The sequence below is a fragment of the Berghia stephanieae genome, chromosome 3 (genome assembly GCF_034508935.2).
Source record: "Berghia stephanieae isolate SIO BIC M18660-M18661 chromosome 3, UCSD_Bste_1.3, whole genome shotgun sequence".
Classification (NCBI taxonomy): Eukaryota; Metazoa; Mollusca; class Gastropoda; order Nudibranchia; family Aeolidiidae; genus Berghia; species Berghia stephanieae.
This window is the reverse complement of record NC_088362.1, coordinates 73,101,011-73,114,626: the sequence shown is the minus strand read 5'-3', so window position 1 is coordinate 73,114,626 and position 13,616 is coordinate 73,101,011. Positions and strand designations below refer to the sequence as shown.

At 33.6% G+C, this 13,616-nt stretch overlaps 1 protein-coding gene across 1 annotated transcript in view; it reads left to right on the top strand.

The window, feature by feature from the left end:
* LOC144968404 (uncharacterized) overlaps nt 1-5,005 on the top strand; it is a 29,206-nt gene extending 24,201 nt beyond the window's left edge. The window contains exons 7-8 of the mRNA XM_078906712.1: nt 472-633; nt 1,592-5,005. Coding sequence (XP_078762838.1) covers nt 472-633; nt 1,592-1,772 — 343 coding nt within the window. The 3' untranslated portion in view covers nt 1,773-5,005. The remainder of the gene's footprint in view (nt 1-471; nt 634-1,591) is intronic.
* Nucleotides 5,006-13,616: the final 8,611 nt, after the last annotated feature.

Here is a 13,616-nt window from a genome sequence, read left to right as displayed (position 1 = left end):
AACCACTTTTTGACACAAAATAATGTTCCCTATTATTTACCTCCGTATAAATAAATGTGTGGGTCCTAATAGCAGTTGGTAGAACACTCGCTTCAAACGCAAAGGGACCAAAATCGATCGGGGGTGCAGTCGAGATTTTTTTTCTGACCCCCTTGTCCACCCAGCAGTAATTGGGTAGCTGAGTCTGTTAGATCTGGCGGAAAGTACTTTAGCGTCCTATACAAAGAGTAGCAAGCAATTGTTATTATCCGTTTCACGCTATAGAAACCGAGTTAAACTCCGACTCCATTGGCCCAATGGCTTTGAAGGACTACTTTTTAAAATAAAAAATGTGCATATATCATTATTCGTAGAAACGCGAATAACACGAGTGATAACAGCCCTGGTCTAACCATCCAAAGATACGCCCCCACCTAGAAATCCAGGAGAATTCGACTTCCATATATGAAATATTTCTCATCTTATTACCAGGAAAAGAAGAATGAGAATCATTGGGAAGCCACAAACCTCAGTCTGGGATTATCTTCTAAGTCAGACCTTCACTGTCAGAGGGGAAAGAGGATACGACCATTTCTCGAGCTGCCGATCATCCACCAGCTCTGACACTGGCGAAACAAAAAGCCCTGTTCTCAGGTATGTCATGTATGTTTGGGGTATGATTCGAAACAAATGGACTAAAAAATATCTGAGTTTTAAATCAATACTTCGGGGCGAATATTTTGAACCATCAACCATCAAAATAGTCCGGAAATAAAGTTGGTGTCTGAGCGCAAATGTATCTTGCAACCTTTCGACACTGTAGATTCCAATAGGATTCAACAGTCGTGACGTCATTTCCCTCGTAATGACGCATAATAACTTAGTAATTGGTTCTAAACTATCGGAACAATGGCGGCCCCGTTATGAAATACTTCTCAGACGAGCATAAAAGTGTATACAGAGGAGGAAAACATTATAAATCTGATCATGTTTTAGCTTTTATCCATTCTGATTACACGAATGTGAACACGTTCTAGCTTTATCTTTACATATTATTTTATTGTGCTTCTTTCTTCTTCTTTTTGTAACAGAAAGACTTTGTCGCTCCCCAACAACACCTGTAGACGATACACAAAGTGACGTTTATAAAGATATTTTAATGTACTTCTTCTTCTTCTTCTTCTTCTTCTTCTTCTTCTTCTTCTTCTTCTTCTTCTTCTTCTTCTTCTTCTTCTTCTTCTTCTTTTTCTTCTTCTTCTTCTTCTTCTTCTTCTTCTTCTTCTTCTTCTTCTTCTTCTTCTTCTTCTTCTTCTTCTTCTTCTTCTTCTTCTTCTTCTTCTTCTTCTTCTTCTTCTTCTTCTTCTTCTTCTTCTTCTTCTTCTTCTTCTTCTTCTTTTTGTAACAGAAAGACTTTGTGGCTTCCAACATATCACTGTGGACGATAGACAAAGTGACGTTTATAACGATGTTTTATTTGTACTTCTTTCTTCTTCTTCTTTTTGTAACAGAAAGACTTTGTGGCTTCCAACATATCACCTGTGAACGATACACAAAGTGACGTTTATAACGATGTTTTATTTGTACTTCTTTCTTCTTCTTCTTTTTGTAACAGAAAGACTCTGTGGCTTCCCAACATATCACCTGTGGACGATACACAAAGTGACGTTTTTAACGACAACGATACAGTTCACAATCTGGAGTTTCACCAAGTTGGAACGCCACGCCCTTATGCCTTCCTAACATTAGGGGTCAACAATGCCTCTACCCCTGCAAACCGCCAAGAGGATGCATAGCTGATTGCTCCGTTAGATAGTTTTCGTAAATTAATTTCTGATCCACCGCCTCCGCATAGTATAATCGATGGTCGGCGGATCAAACCTCTGAAGTCTCGATTTTCACGACTGCGGATCAAAACTCTGAAGTCTACATACGAGCTTTGCGCACCATGGTGCGCAAAGCTCGTATGTAGACTTCAGAGTTTTGATCTGCCGATCGTGAAAACCAATACTTCAGAGGTATGATCGGCCGACCTTCATTATTTATATGATTTATTTAATGATGCCATCAGAGGTCTGATCTTTTCTGTTATACCCTAGGTGCTATTCTTTACTTGATTATAACCGAAGGCAATAATGGGCTTTCTTTTACATTGTTGTAATGGACAATATTTTGCCTTGATTTGAGAGAATTTCCATTACAACAATGAGCCCATAAAAATGTATGTTATCAGACTTGTAAATAAGTATACGTTTGTTACAGCCAATGTTTTTTTTTCAGATTGAGGCGATGGGTCAAATATATGTAACATATTGTCAGAGCTCGTATCAGTATAGGTGCAAAAATGTCATTAAATCATTAAAAGTAAGGTTGTATGAGACAGCGCCAGAATAAGTCAGAAGAAAGTTGGCATTGGTGGCATTCCAGCCTACCTGACTCATTTTTTTCAGGCAATCTTTTCACCAAACATTACACTCCAGCACGGTTTCCTCGAACAGGGTTTCCTTGAACACACGGTTTCCTCGAACACGGTTTTCTCGAACACACGGTTTCCTCGAACTCATTCATATGATTCACATGCAGACAAATGCAGCCACTTACACATCCCTTCACTGTTTCGCATAACCGACACCTCTCTGATTTTTCTTAACACTTCGCCATTCGTATTATTTTCGTTGCCACGAACCATGATTGGCTACGACGATGTTGTAACATAGCAACCCCCCTCCCAACGCCCCACACACACACTCAAACAATTTGTAATAATATGAGGGAAATAAAGTTATATTATGAAATATTTTGTCATAATATAACTGTATATCCCTCATCATATTAATTAGATACATAATACAGTTCCCTTTTTCTTCTTCAAACGGAAATTTGACTTTAAGGCCTATTCCAAGAAAGGGAAAACTGGAATAACCCACGAGTCAGTCAAAGCGCAGAGCCGCAAATTGAGATAAGGAGAACTGGCTTGCTGAAGGCCATATATAACGCTATGGGTATCGAACTAGGTATCTTTTGTGTGGGTAGCAAAGTATATACTGCCGATATTCATAGTTCCCCCCTCCCTCCCATCAAGTCGTTATTGCAACGTCGGTTTCCTCGAACTACGGTTTCCTCGAACTCGTTTGCATGTCCCGAGGGGTCCGAGGAAACCGTGCTGGAGTGTAGCCATCTAAGCCATTTGAGAGTTACCTCTGTAATGGATATCTTGTATTGTAAACACGATGATTCATTCCCTCATCGACTCTCTCCTCCCCAGTCATTTTCAGAATTTTTCACGAAACTCCACATCCGCCCAACATAAAAAAAATATTTTTGTTTTATTCAATCCGGAAAGCAAGAAGTAGAAGTACATTCTACGCTCACTAAAATGAGCTCTACAAACAGGGTCAATTTTTTTATGGCCACAACGACAAACAATTATTTTTGTGATGTACATTACCAATCAGAATAAGAAAATGGTTGGTTGTATCGTTACGAATGTGAGTATTTACAGTACCCATAATTGTTAAGGATAGAGTTTAAAAAATGATCACTATAATACGATTTAAAATTGTGCTCGATCCCAAAAGTTTATGATGGCACTGCCTCCTACACCTAAATTTATTCAATAGCTTTGTAAATAGACGACATTTATGGTTATATAATTTATATTCATTAACCAGTTTTCTGCTGTTCTCTGGAAAGACACGTATTTAAAAAATGGGCAGAAAACTCATCCTTCAAATATCGACTGATTTCTATAGTAAACTGGTTGAAATGCCTACTGCTCTTTAAGATGCTCGAAAAATGTGGTTGCCAGAGCTGACGCTTGAAGATAAAAGGTCGTATATCGGAGAGGTAAATGCTGGAGAGCTACAAATCCGTCTGCTTCTATATCAATTAATCTATTAAGGTTTATATCTTATTTTTGTAATAAAACATTTATTTATTGACATAGATTCACGAAACCCGATAGATAGAAAAATGCAAATTTGGCAATTTTGACAGCTCAAGTTGAACCAATTACCGATATGCGACCTACTGCAGAATCTGTGACGTATGACTTTTTACCAGTTAACTACCGTACTTCAGAAAGAAGAGCATTTAAAAAATTTGGCCAGAAAACTCACCCTTCAAATTACGATCTATTTAACTGGCCCACATCTTGGCAAACACTTTCAAACCGAGAACCTCGCGAGGTCCCAGTTTTGTGACTTGTTGCCGAGATGAGGGTCAATATTATCGATTGATATTTGAAGGACGAGTTTTCTGGCCAAAATTTTAAATACGCGTCTTTCTGGAGTACGGTAGTTCGCTATTTTATACGATTGTGTCTCGCCGTTTTCATTCCAGTATTATGTCGAAGGAAACAATAGTACCGACAGTTAAGTGCCGCACTGTGGAAAGACACGTATCTAAAAAATTTGGCCATACAAAAAAAAAAAAAAATATATATATTTGTCATTCTAGAGTCTGGCAATTAACTGGTCAAAATGGCGAAAATTGAAATTGTGACCAAATTGATCAAACATAGATTTTATTTATTTTTTCATTTTTTGAGCAATGTACGAACTTCATTCATTTCTCTGGTGTGCAGTTTTGTGGCAATGTGATTTTGTAGTATGACACTCTTCTTCGGATAGAAAGGTTCAGGGTTCGAGTCCCGCTCTGAACGACGCATAGTTGAGTCCTTGGATTTAAAAAAACAAACTCTTTACTCGCATTCTCTCTCGGTACTCATGTGTATAATTAGTACCAGGCCATTAACAGCGTTGTCTCTGTCCAAAAAGAAAATGTAATACATATTGTCTAAACAGACGGCACGTATCCTCCTATAATATGCTAAGTGTTGTTGTTGGCTTGGGAATCTTTGTATAGTTCCTTGAGCACGTTTAGTGGATATTGTTCTATGTATAAATGCTCAAATCTTTTGTAAATTAATGCTCAAGTATTTTAAAAGCATTTTGAGTTATCAAATAGACAAAAGTGAAACCTTGGTAATAACAGCAACAAAATCAATCATACTCCACCACCAATATCACTTTGGTTATATATATAATATATATATATATATATATATATATATATATATATATATATATAATATATATATATATATATATATATATATATATATATATATATATATATATTTAAAAAAGAAACAGTTAGTTGAAAATATGAATAGTTTCCTCATTTTTATTGTTTCGAAGAATTCAACATCTGGTTCAATCCGACAAAACACTTTATTGAGACGGTGAATTGCAATTAATAGGAATAGGTTAAGTAATCATTCATCGTCGTAGTTTATGTTGCTTTCTTATAATATACGAATTGCTTGTGTGGTATCTGTTGCCCTATTCGTCGGCTGAGTGTTTTGGTTTTTGTTTTATTATTTTTTTGTTGTTGTCTTCCGTTTTTATTTTTGTTTAAATTAATCTAATTATTATCTGTTCATACATTTATCTATTTATTTCACTACTGATTTATTTATTCAATATATATATATATATATATAATATATATATATATATATATATATATATATATATATATATATATATATATTGAATCGTGTTGCATACAAATATGGTACGAAAAGTACACGACATGTATATATATATATATATATATATATATATATATATATATATATATATATATAAATATATATATATATTTAATCATATTTTTATTTGCTTTGGTTTATTATTGATTTTGCCTGTTTTGATTTGCTAATTGGAAATTCTGTGTCAATGATTTATTTTCTCAATTGCCTAAAAATAAACCTTTGAACTTTGAACCTTATTTGAAGACACGACAATCCCCTGAGTAATAAGACCGGTGACGTTGCATGGTCTCATGGTCTCATTTTCTTTATTATGGTCTTTATGGTCTCATTTTCAGATCACAGCGTGTTACGTTGGGAGTCGATCGCACCAGAATCAACAATATCAATACGTTTACACGATATATGTTCTATTGGATTCAGTAGTCTGATGTCACGCCGCCCGGCAACGGCGGTCATCTTGGTTCTAAACAAAGAAAATCATTACTTTTTATTCTTCAAGCTGACTAGAAATTTTCATATGTCTTGTGATCAGAATGTGTAAAAGTCAAAACATGATCAAATTTATGTTTTTTCCCCCTCTGGATACGCTTTTATGCTCGCCGGAGAAATATTTCATACGGGCGTCCGCCATTGTTCCGATAGTTTAGAGCCAGTGTTACTAAGTTACCATGCGTCATCAGGAAGGAAGTGACGTTACGACAATTGAATCCTATTGTATCTCGCCTATCAGATGGATGTATGGAACGAACGGAAATGACGTCACTCAGCTATTTGTTGTTGTTTTTAACCAGATCCTGTTATGAGTAGTTCTCACTAAATTCTATCAGTTATACTTATAATAACGTTAAAGGTTACACAAGTTTTGGGTGTTGATATTTTATATCCGCTTGGCGGATAATGTGAGTTTTTTTTGGCTAAAGGCATCAATAAATTGAAATTATATTTTTTTTTCAAACTAGCAAACCTGCTACATCTTTGATGTACAACCAATCACTGACACCTCAATAAATGTTTTTATTTGAAAGGTTGAAACCTATATTATCTATTATTTAAACCCTACGAATATCGGCCGTTTTCTTTTCGGCAGTTATCATAGTTAAAATGCTTATCGCGCTTTACGACGCTCGAAAAATGTTGGTTAGCAGAGCTGATGCCTGAAGATAAAAGGTCGTACATCTGAGAGAAAAAAATACCGGAGAGCCACAACTTCGTCTGCTTCTATATCAATTAATCTATTAAGGTTCATATAATATTATTGCAATGGAACATTGATTTAGATTCACAAAACCCAATAATATAGAAAAATGCCAATTTGGCAATTTCGACAGCTAAGTTGAACCAATTACCGATATGCGATGACCTACTGCAGCATCTGTGACGTATGGCTTTTTACCTGTTAACTACCGTACTTCAGAAAGAGGCGCATTAAAAAATTTGGCCAGAAAATTTGTCCTTCAAACTACGATCGAAAACCTCGTGAGGTCCCAGTTTTGTGACTTGTTGCCAAGATGAGGGTCAATATTATGGATTGATATTTGAAGGACGAGTTTTCTGGCCAAATTCTTAAATACGCGTCTTTCTGGAGTATGGCAGTTAGCTGGTTAATACGATTGTTACTCGCCGTACTCATTCCAGTATTATGTCGAAGTAAATAATAGTGACCAGTAGACCTCTGATGACATCATCCGATCCGCCCAAAATTAGATAAAACATGGTTCGCAAATCTCGTATGTAGACTTCAGAGTTTTGATCAGCCGATCGTGAAAATCGGGACTTCAGAGGTTTGATCAGCTGACTATCGATATTTCAACTTTAAATTACTTTTTGGGGCAGATAGTTCAGCCCGACATAATACCATTTTGAATCAATAGGCCATATTTGTGACAAATAGTCTGAAGTGGGTTAAATTTGGGGTGGTTTAGATGCTGCAAATTATATTTATTGCCAAAAATATGAGACTCAGGTTTAATTTATTTGTTTTATTTAAGAGGAAAAAAAATCCATGAGGAACACAAATCTAAAGTTTTTGATGCCGAATCCGACGTACACATATTTGCAGGTCTAATGACCGAGCGTAACTATGGGCTTGATCTAACGTTGTTGCAATGGACAATATTTTGCATTGGTTTGAGAGTATATCCATTACAACGATGAAGCCATAACAATTCGTGTTATTGGAACTGCAAATCAGAACACGTTGGTCGGATCTAATTAACTTTCGATTTTGACTGATTCACTCCGGCGTAATACCCTATTGAGACGATGGATCAGATTTACAATGAATGAAGTCAATGTTATCAAATTGGAAAATGCTTGTCCAACTACAATATTATTATTTAATTGTTATTTCAATTCTACATAAATTACAATGTGAAATTGAATGTAAGCTTCAATTTAAATATACGAATACATATAAAATGGACGTTTCGAGTTTCACTTTTATCAACAAAACAGGATGAAATAAACATTACAGGTGAATGAGATAATGTGGTAGTGGCGTTGTTAAGATCTTAACCATGAAGGATTATAATTAGTACCAGGCCATTAACAGCGTTGTCTCTGTCCAAAAAGAAAATGTAATACTTATTGTATAACAGACGGACGGTTCGTCCTGTGTGTTAAGTGTTGCTCTTGGCTTGGGAATCCTTGTAAGAAAATGTAATACATATAATAATTAAATAATTTCAATGAGGGAGTTATTGGAAAGAAAGTTGGACTATCACAAAAGGGAAAACTTTTGAGTTCCAAAACTCCAATGAAAGAATTTATTAGTAATGGCAATATAAATATTGCTGATACGCTCAAACAGCCGACAAACTTCCGTGAATTTTGGCATGGATATTTATTTTGAAAATTAGGACAGATATTTGATACACCAATGTGATTTGGTCGAATGTCTCGTTGCTGGTGGGTGGATGGACATGACGAATGTGATTTTAATGGCCTACATTATAGCCAATTTGACTGGCCCGACTTTTAAAGCTGAGATTAATTCACACAAGTGTAATATTTCTGACGTTGTAGTTCCAAATCACAATAGCTGGAGCTTACCCCGGGTTATCCCACGAAGATCCTAGGCTTTTGACTGCTTCCGATTGTAAAAATAATTTTAAAAAATAAACTACCCCATAAATAATTGAAATAGCTTCAAAACTAGAAATGATAGAAACATCTAGTTTTTTTGCATATTTTTCATCACTATTCATTTTATTGTAATTAACATGTCATGAAGATGCTATAGGCCTTTACAACACGGCCGCACTTTTTGTAAAAACGGAGAAATTTGACTCAATCAATTTTCGGACGCAAAATTTTGAAGAAAAATAAAGATGCGCCTGATTTAGTTTAACACAAACTTTATTTAAGACACGAGTCTTGGCGTCATACCGACGTGCACGTATTTGAAGGTCTGATAACCTAATTCCTTATGGGCTCTTTGTTGTAATGGAAAACTAAAAAATGACTCAAATTATTGTCGGTATGTGGGTTCGGATGTCAGACCTGCAACTATGTACACGTTGCTTCATACCTCTTCATAGGATCCTCCATTCTCCTTCAACGTATCTAACCGCTTCCCCAACTCTCTCCACGTATTTTGTAGCATTTTGAGGGGTAACTGTCGTCACAACTTCCCTTATCTTGATTTAGAGAGGGTTGCGATCTTTTATTCGGGTGGAATAAACTCTGTCTTTAACGTAACCCCAGAAAAAGAATGTTTGATCGTGTGATTAGGCCATTTTTCTTCAACAAAAACACTGTAACTGTCTTATCATAATTAGAAATGCTTGAATCATTTTTGAATGCCCCATGCAGTTGTTATTAACAACGTCGTTTTCCAGCAAAATGGAGCACTGCCTCATTGGGGGCCGATTGTGAGAGCCTGTTTAGATAAAAACTTTTCTGTCAGATGAATTGGAAGATGTGGCCCCATCAACTGGCCACCCAAGTCACCTGATATCACCCTTCTTGATTTCCATTTGTTAAAGAGCTTGACAATTTTAATCAACCCACTGCGAAATATCATCCACGTCCCACTAATATTGATTCACCACCTGTTTTGTACCATCGCCCTTTTACAACCATGGATTCGTTCAGGTTAGCTACTGAGAAAGAGATGTTACCGATTTTAAAGAATAAATTATGTTCTAGAAAAAACGTATATTTTGGACTAGCCTATCCCGTCCTGGCTTGTTTCTGCGTGTGCTTCTGAACTTGTGCATGCAAAATAATATACGTTTTCTCTAGAACATTGGGCTATAAGCTAACTGAACACCGAACACTGAACACAAGGGCTGGGCGGGTACCCGCGGGTAATAAAGTTAAACCGGGTACTCGGGTAAAAGGGGCGGGTAACGGGTACCCACTTCAACAAATGTAAACCGAACTGAGAGTGATAATTTTTGGCCGTTTTAATATTTTTGAACAAAAATTGGAAATAATACAATTTTATTTACATATTTACATTTACATGACATTTTTTTCAAAAGAGTTCCCTCCTTTATTTTTCAATTACATTGATTTTTTTGTTTTATTTGTTAACACACATTTGATTCAATTTTGGAATCAACAGATTAAGACTATTATATTAGTTCTTATATTTTAGGGGAATCTCAGGTATTTTTATTTTATTTATTTATTTATTTATTTATTTATTTATTATTTTTTATTGTTTTATGTTAATTATCCTTGTTTCTTACTTCAGTTTCGTTTCATTTGTTGTAATAAATAATAAATAAATTAAAAAATTAAAAAATAAAAAAGCTCCCCCCCCCCTCTCTCTGTTGGAATCAACAGATTAAGAATATAAAGTTTCAAAGTTTATTCAATCTTAGGCTTTCGCCAATAAATCAACAATTTGATGCCAACATACATGAAAGTGGAAAAAAAAGAAAAAAAAAAAGGTAAATGGAAGCAAAAAATAAACTGATACACCACACAAAAATACAACAATCGTAATACCATCAATGCGTACAATAATAATATAATAATAATAATAATAATAATATATAATAATAATAATAATAATAATAATAATAATAAAAGAAGAAGAAGAAGAAGAAGAAGAAGAAGAAAAGAAGAAGAAGAAGAAGAAGAAGAAGAAGAAGAAGAAGAAGTAGAAGAAGAAGAACAACAAGAACAACAACAACAACAACAACAAGAAGAAGAAGAACAAAAAGAAGAAGAATATCAATAATAATAACAATAATAATATTACCATCATCACTACACCCCAATCATCACCGTTACCACCACCACCACCATTACCATCATCACTACCACTATCACCATCACTTTTACATTTCCAATCAGTTTTTCTCATTTAAAAAAAATAATAATAAATAAAATAAAAATAAAATATTGATACCCATCACAACAGACCTCCTCACTACCACGAAAATTCCCGTAGTACTACGGCTAAATCCCGAGCTGGATATAATAAAGGTTTTTAATTAAATGTCATTTCTTGAAAACGAAGTTCTGGTGCCAGAGCTATCACATAGAGTTAAAAATATTTTTACCCACGCATTATAAGGACAAACTGGTGATTTTTAAGGGTAGTTAAAATGTCTACGATGTTATTTACCCTGAAAACTACTTATTACATTTTCCTATTTCAAGTAGGCAGGTCTGCTATGACAAGTATCCGTTCCATAGTCAAAATAAGACAAACAAAAATAACTTTGATTTTGATCAATAATCCATACAATTTGATGACAACAGACATGAAAGTGAGAAAAAAAAGGTAAATGAAACCAAAGCATAAAATGATACCATAAATAATCATAAAAAATACAACATTGTAATACCACCCATACTTACAATAATAATAATAATAATAATAATAATAATAATAATAATAATAATAATAATAATAATAATAATAATAATAATAATAATAATAATAATTGTAAAAATAACAGAAGCGCCACGCAAAATAATCTAGTATTGTATTTGTAAATGAGGACCACGCTTATATCCCATTCGTTGACAATTAATAAGATAGGGATTATATCATGGTAATTCTGTTTTGGATAATAAAGTTATTGACTTTTAGTAATACTAGGTGCTCCAAAATGCTTTGGTCTGGGTGATCTTTATCTTCGGGGAAATTCCAACATAATCAATAGCCCACCACTTATTTAACACATTTCTATCGATGATTAAAGTTCTAGAAGAATGGGATTTTGCGAACATTGCCTAGAAGTTACAGACATATTATTTTAACGTATTGTTTGGTAGAATTACAGAATTAATTCCCAAAGACAAATAATTGAATCTTTTGGAATATCACAAACATTTAAGTAATTTTCCGTACTGATATAGTCTAGAGCGAAACAAGCTTGCATACTTCAATTATTCCATGTCAAGGGTTGGTTTCTTTGTTTTTCAGAATTTTACGGCGTTTGTGACGCATTGAAAGAACAGAAAATGTATAAGGTAGTCTAAAAGTATACTTTTCTCAAAGGCACCCGTGGATAAATAAGGCAAAGGTAAATGGTGAGGATAGGGCACCAAGAGCACCCCTCGGTGTACTTAGATTGAACTCGCTTAGAAGTCAAAGACACAAGCAAAGGGTCTTAACAAGTGAAATACAACACTTCTTTTACAAATCATATCAAATAGAAGAACCGAGAAAAGAAAAAAAGTATTACAATTCATTATTGAGAGATTAGTTTACAATGGAAGATATAAAAATTAATAATAAACATATACTGCTAAAACTAATACTATACACCTGACTGTTTCCCCGTAGCCAATGACTCCGACCAGTGTCAGGACAAATCAATTAATCTAATTCCGAGACAGAGATAACAGGTCATTCGGACAACATATAAGGGGACAAAAACACAGCAAGTGATATCCTGTCCATTATTCTTATAACATGATTGGTGATGACCAATGTATTGATATTTTATTTTGAATCACATAATGAGAGGCTTCTCACAATTGAAAGTCTTGTTTGGATATCAATGTGCACTTCTATATTTTAGGACTAAAGGCGCTCGCACGTTGGGACTCATTTACACTTCTTTTATTTATTTGGCCAAAAACATGTCTCTATTGTTTCTTTAAAGGTATCATAAGACATATTCCTATGTTCGGGAGCAGTGTCTGAAGTCCAGTATCAAAGACGAGCGACAGTAATATGTCTCGAACTCAAGGATATGTCATATCATAACGAGTGTTTAGTTTTCATTACTCTATCTAGTATCAAATACAGAAGAATCGTTACGTCTCTGAAAGATAATTTATAAATTAAATAACGTAATGCCATCAATTTTGTTTTAGTATACTATAGGCGAAGTTTTAATATATATATATATATATATAATATATATATATATATATATATATATATATATATATATATATATATAAATGTATATTCAATAGTTTATAGTTTATACCAGTAATTTTGGATTTTACATTGCCATATGATATATGTTCATTACGTTCAAAAGATAATACTCATACAAGCTATTTGAGATATGTTTTATGTTCTATCATTAAATAACGTATTCAAAGAACAACTCTTATTCAGCTTAAACAAAATAAGATAAGATAATAACACTGGTTATGATATCAATGCTGATAACAATAATAACAACAACAACAGCAATAATAATAATAATAATAACAATAATAATATTAATAATAATAATAATAATAATAATAATAATAATAATAATAATAATAATAATAATAATAATAATAATAATAATATAATAATAATATAAAATAGCAATAATAATAATAATAATAATAATAATAATAATAATAATAATAATAATAATAATAATAATAATAATAATATAATAATAATAATAATAATAATAATAATAATAATAATAATAATAATAATAATAATAATAATAATAATAACAATAAGCCAATTGCGCAATCGCAACTAATCTTTATCATGGTAAACTATAATACAATATTTTAATATCAATGCCCAATTACCCCCCCCCCCCCCCCCACTTTCTCACACAAATACACACTCACCCACACACACACACACACACACACACACACATACATACATACACACACACACAAATATATATATATATATATA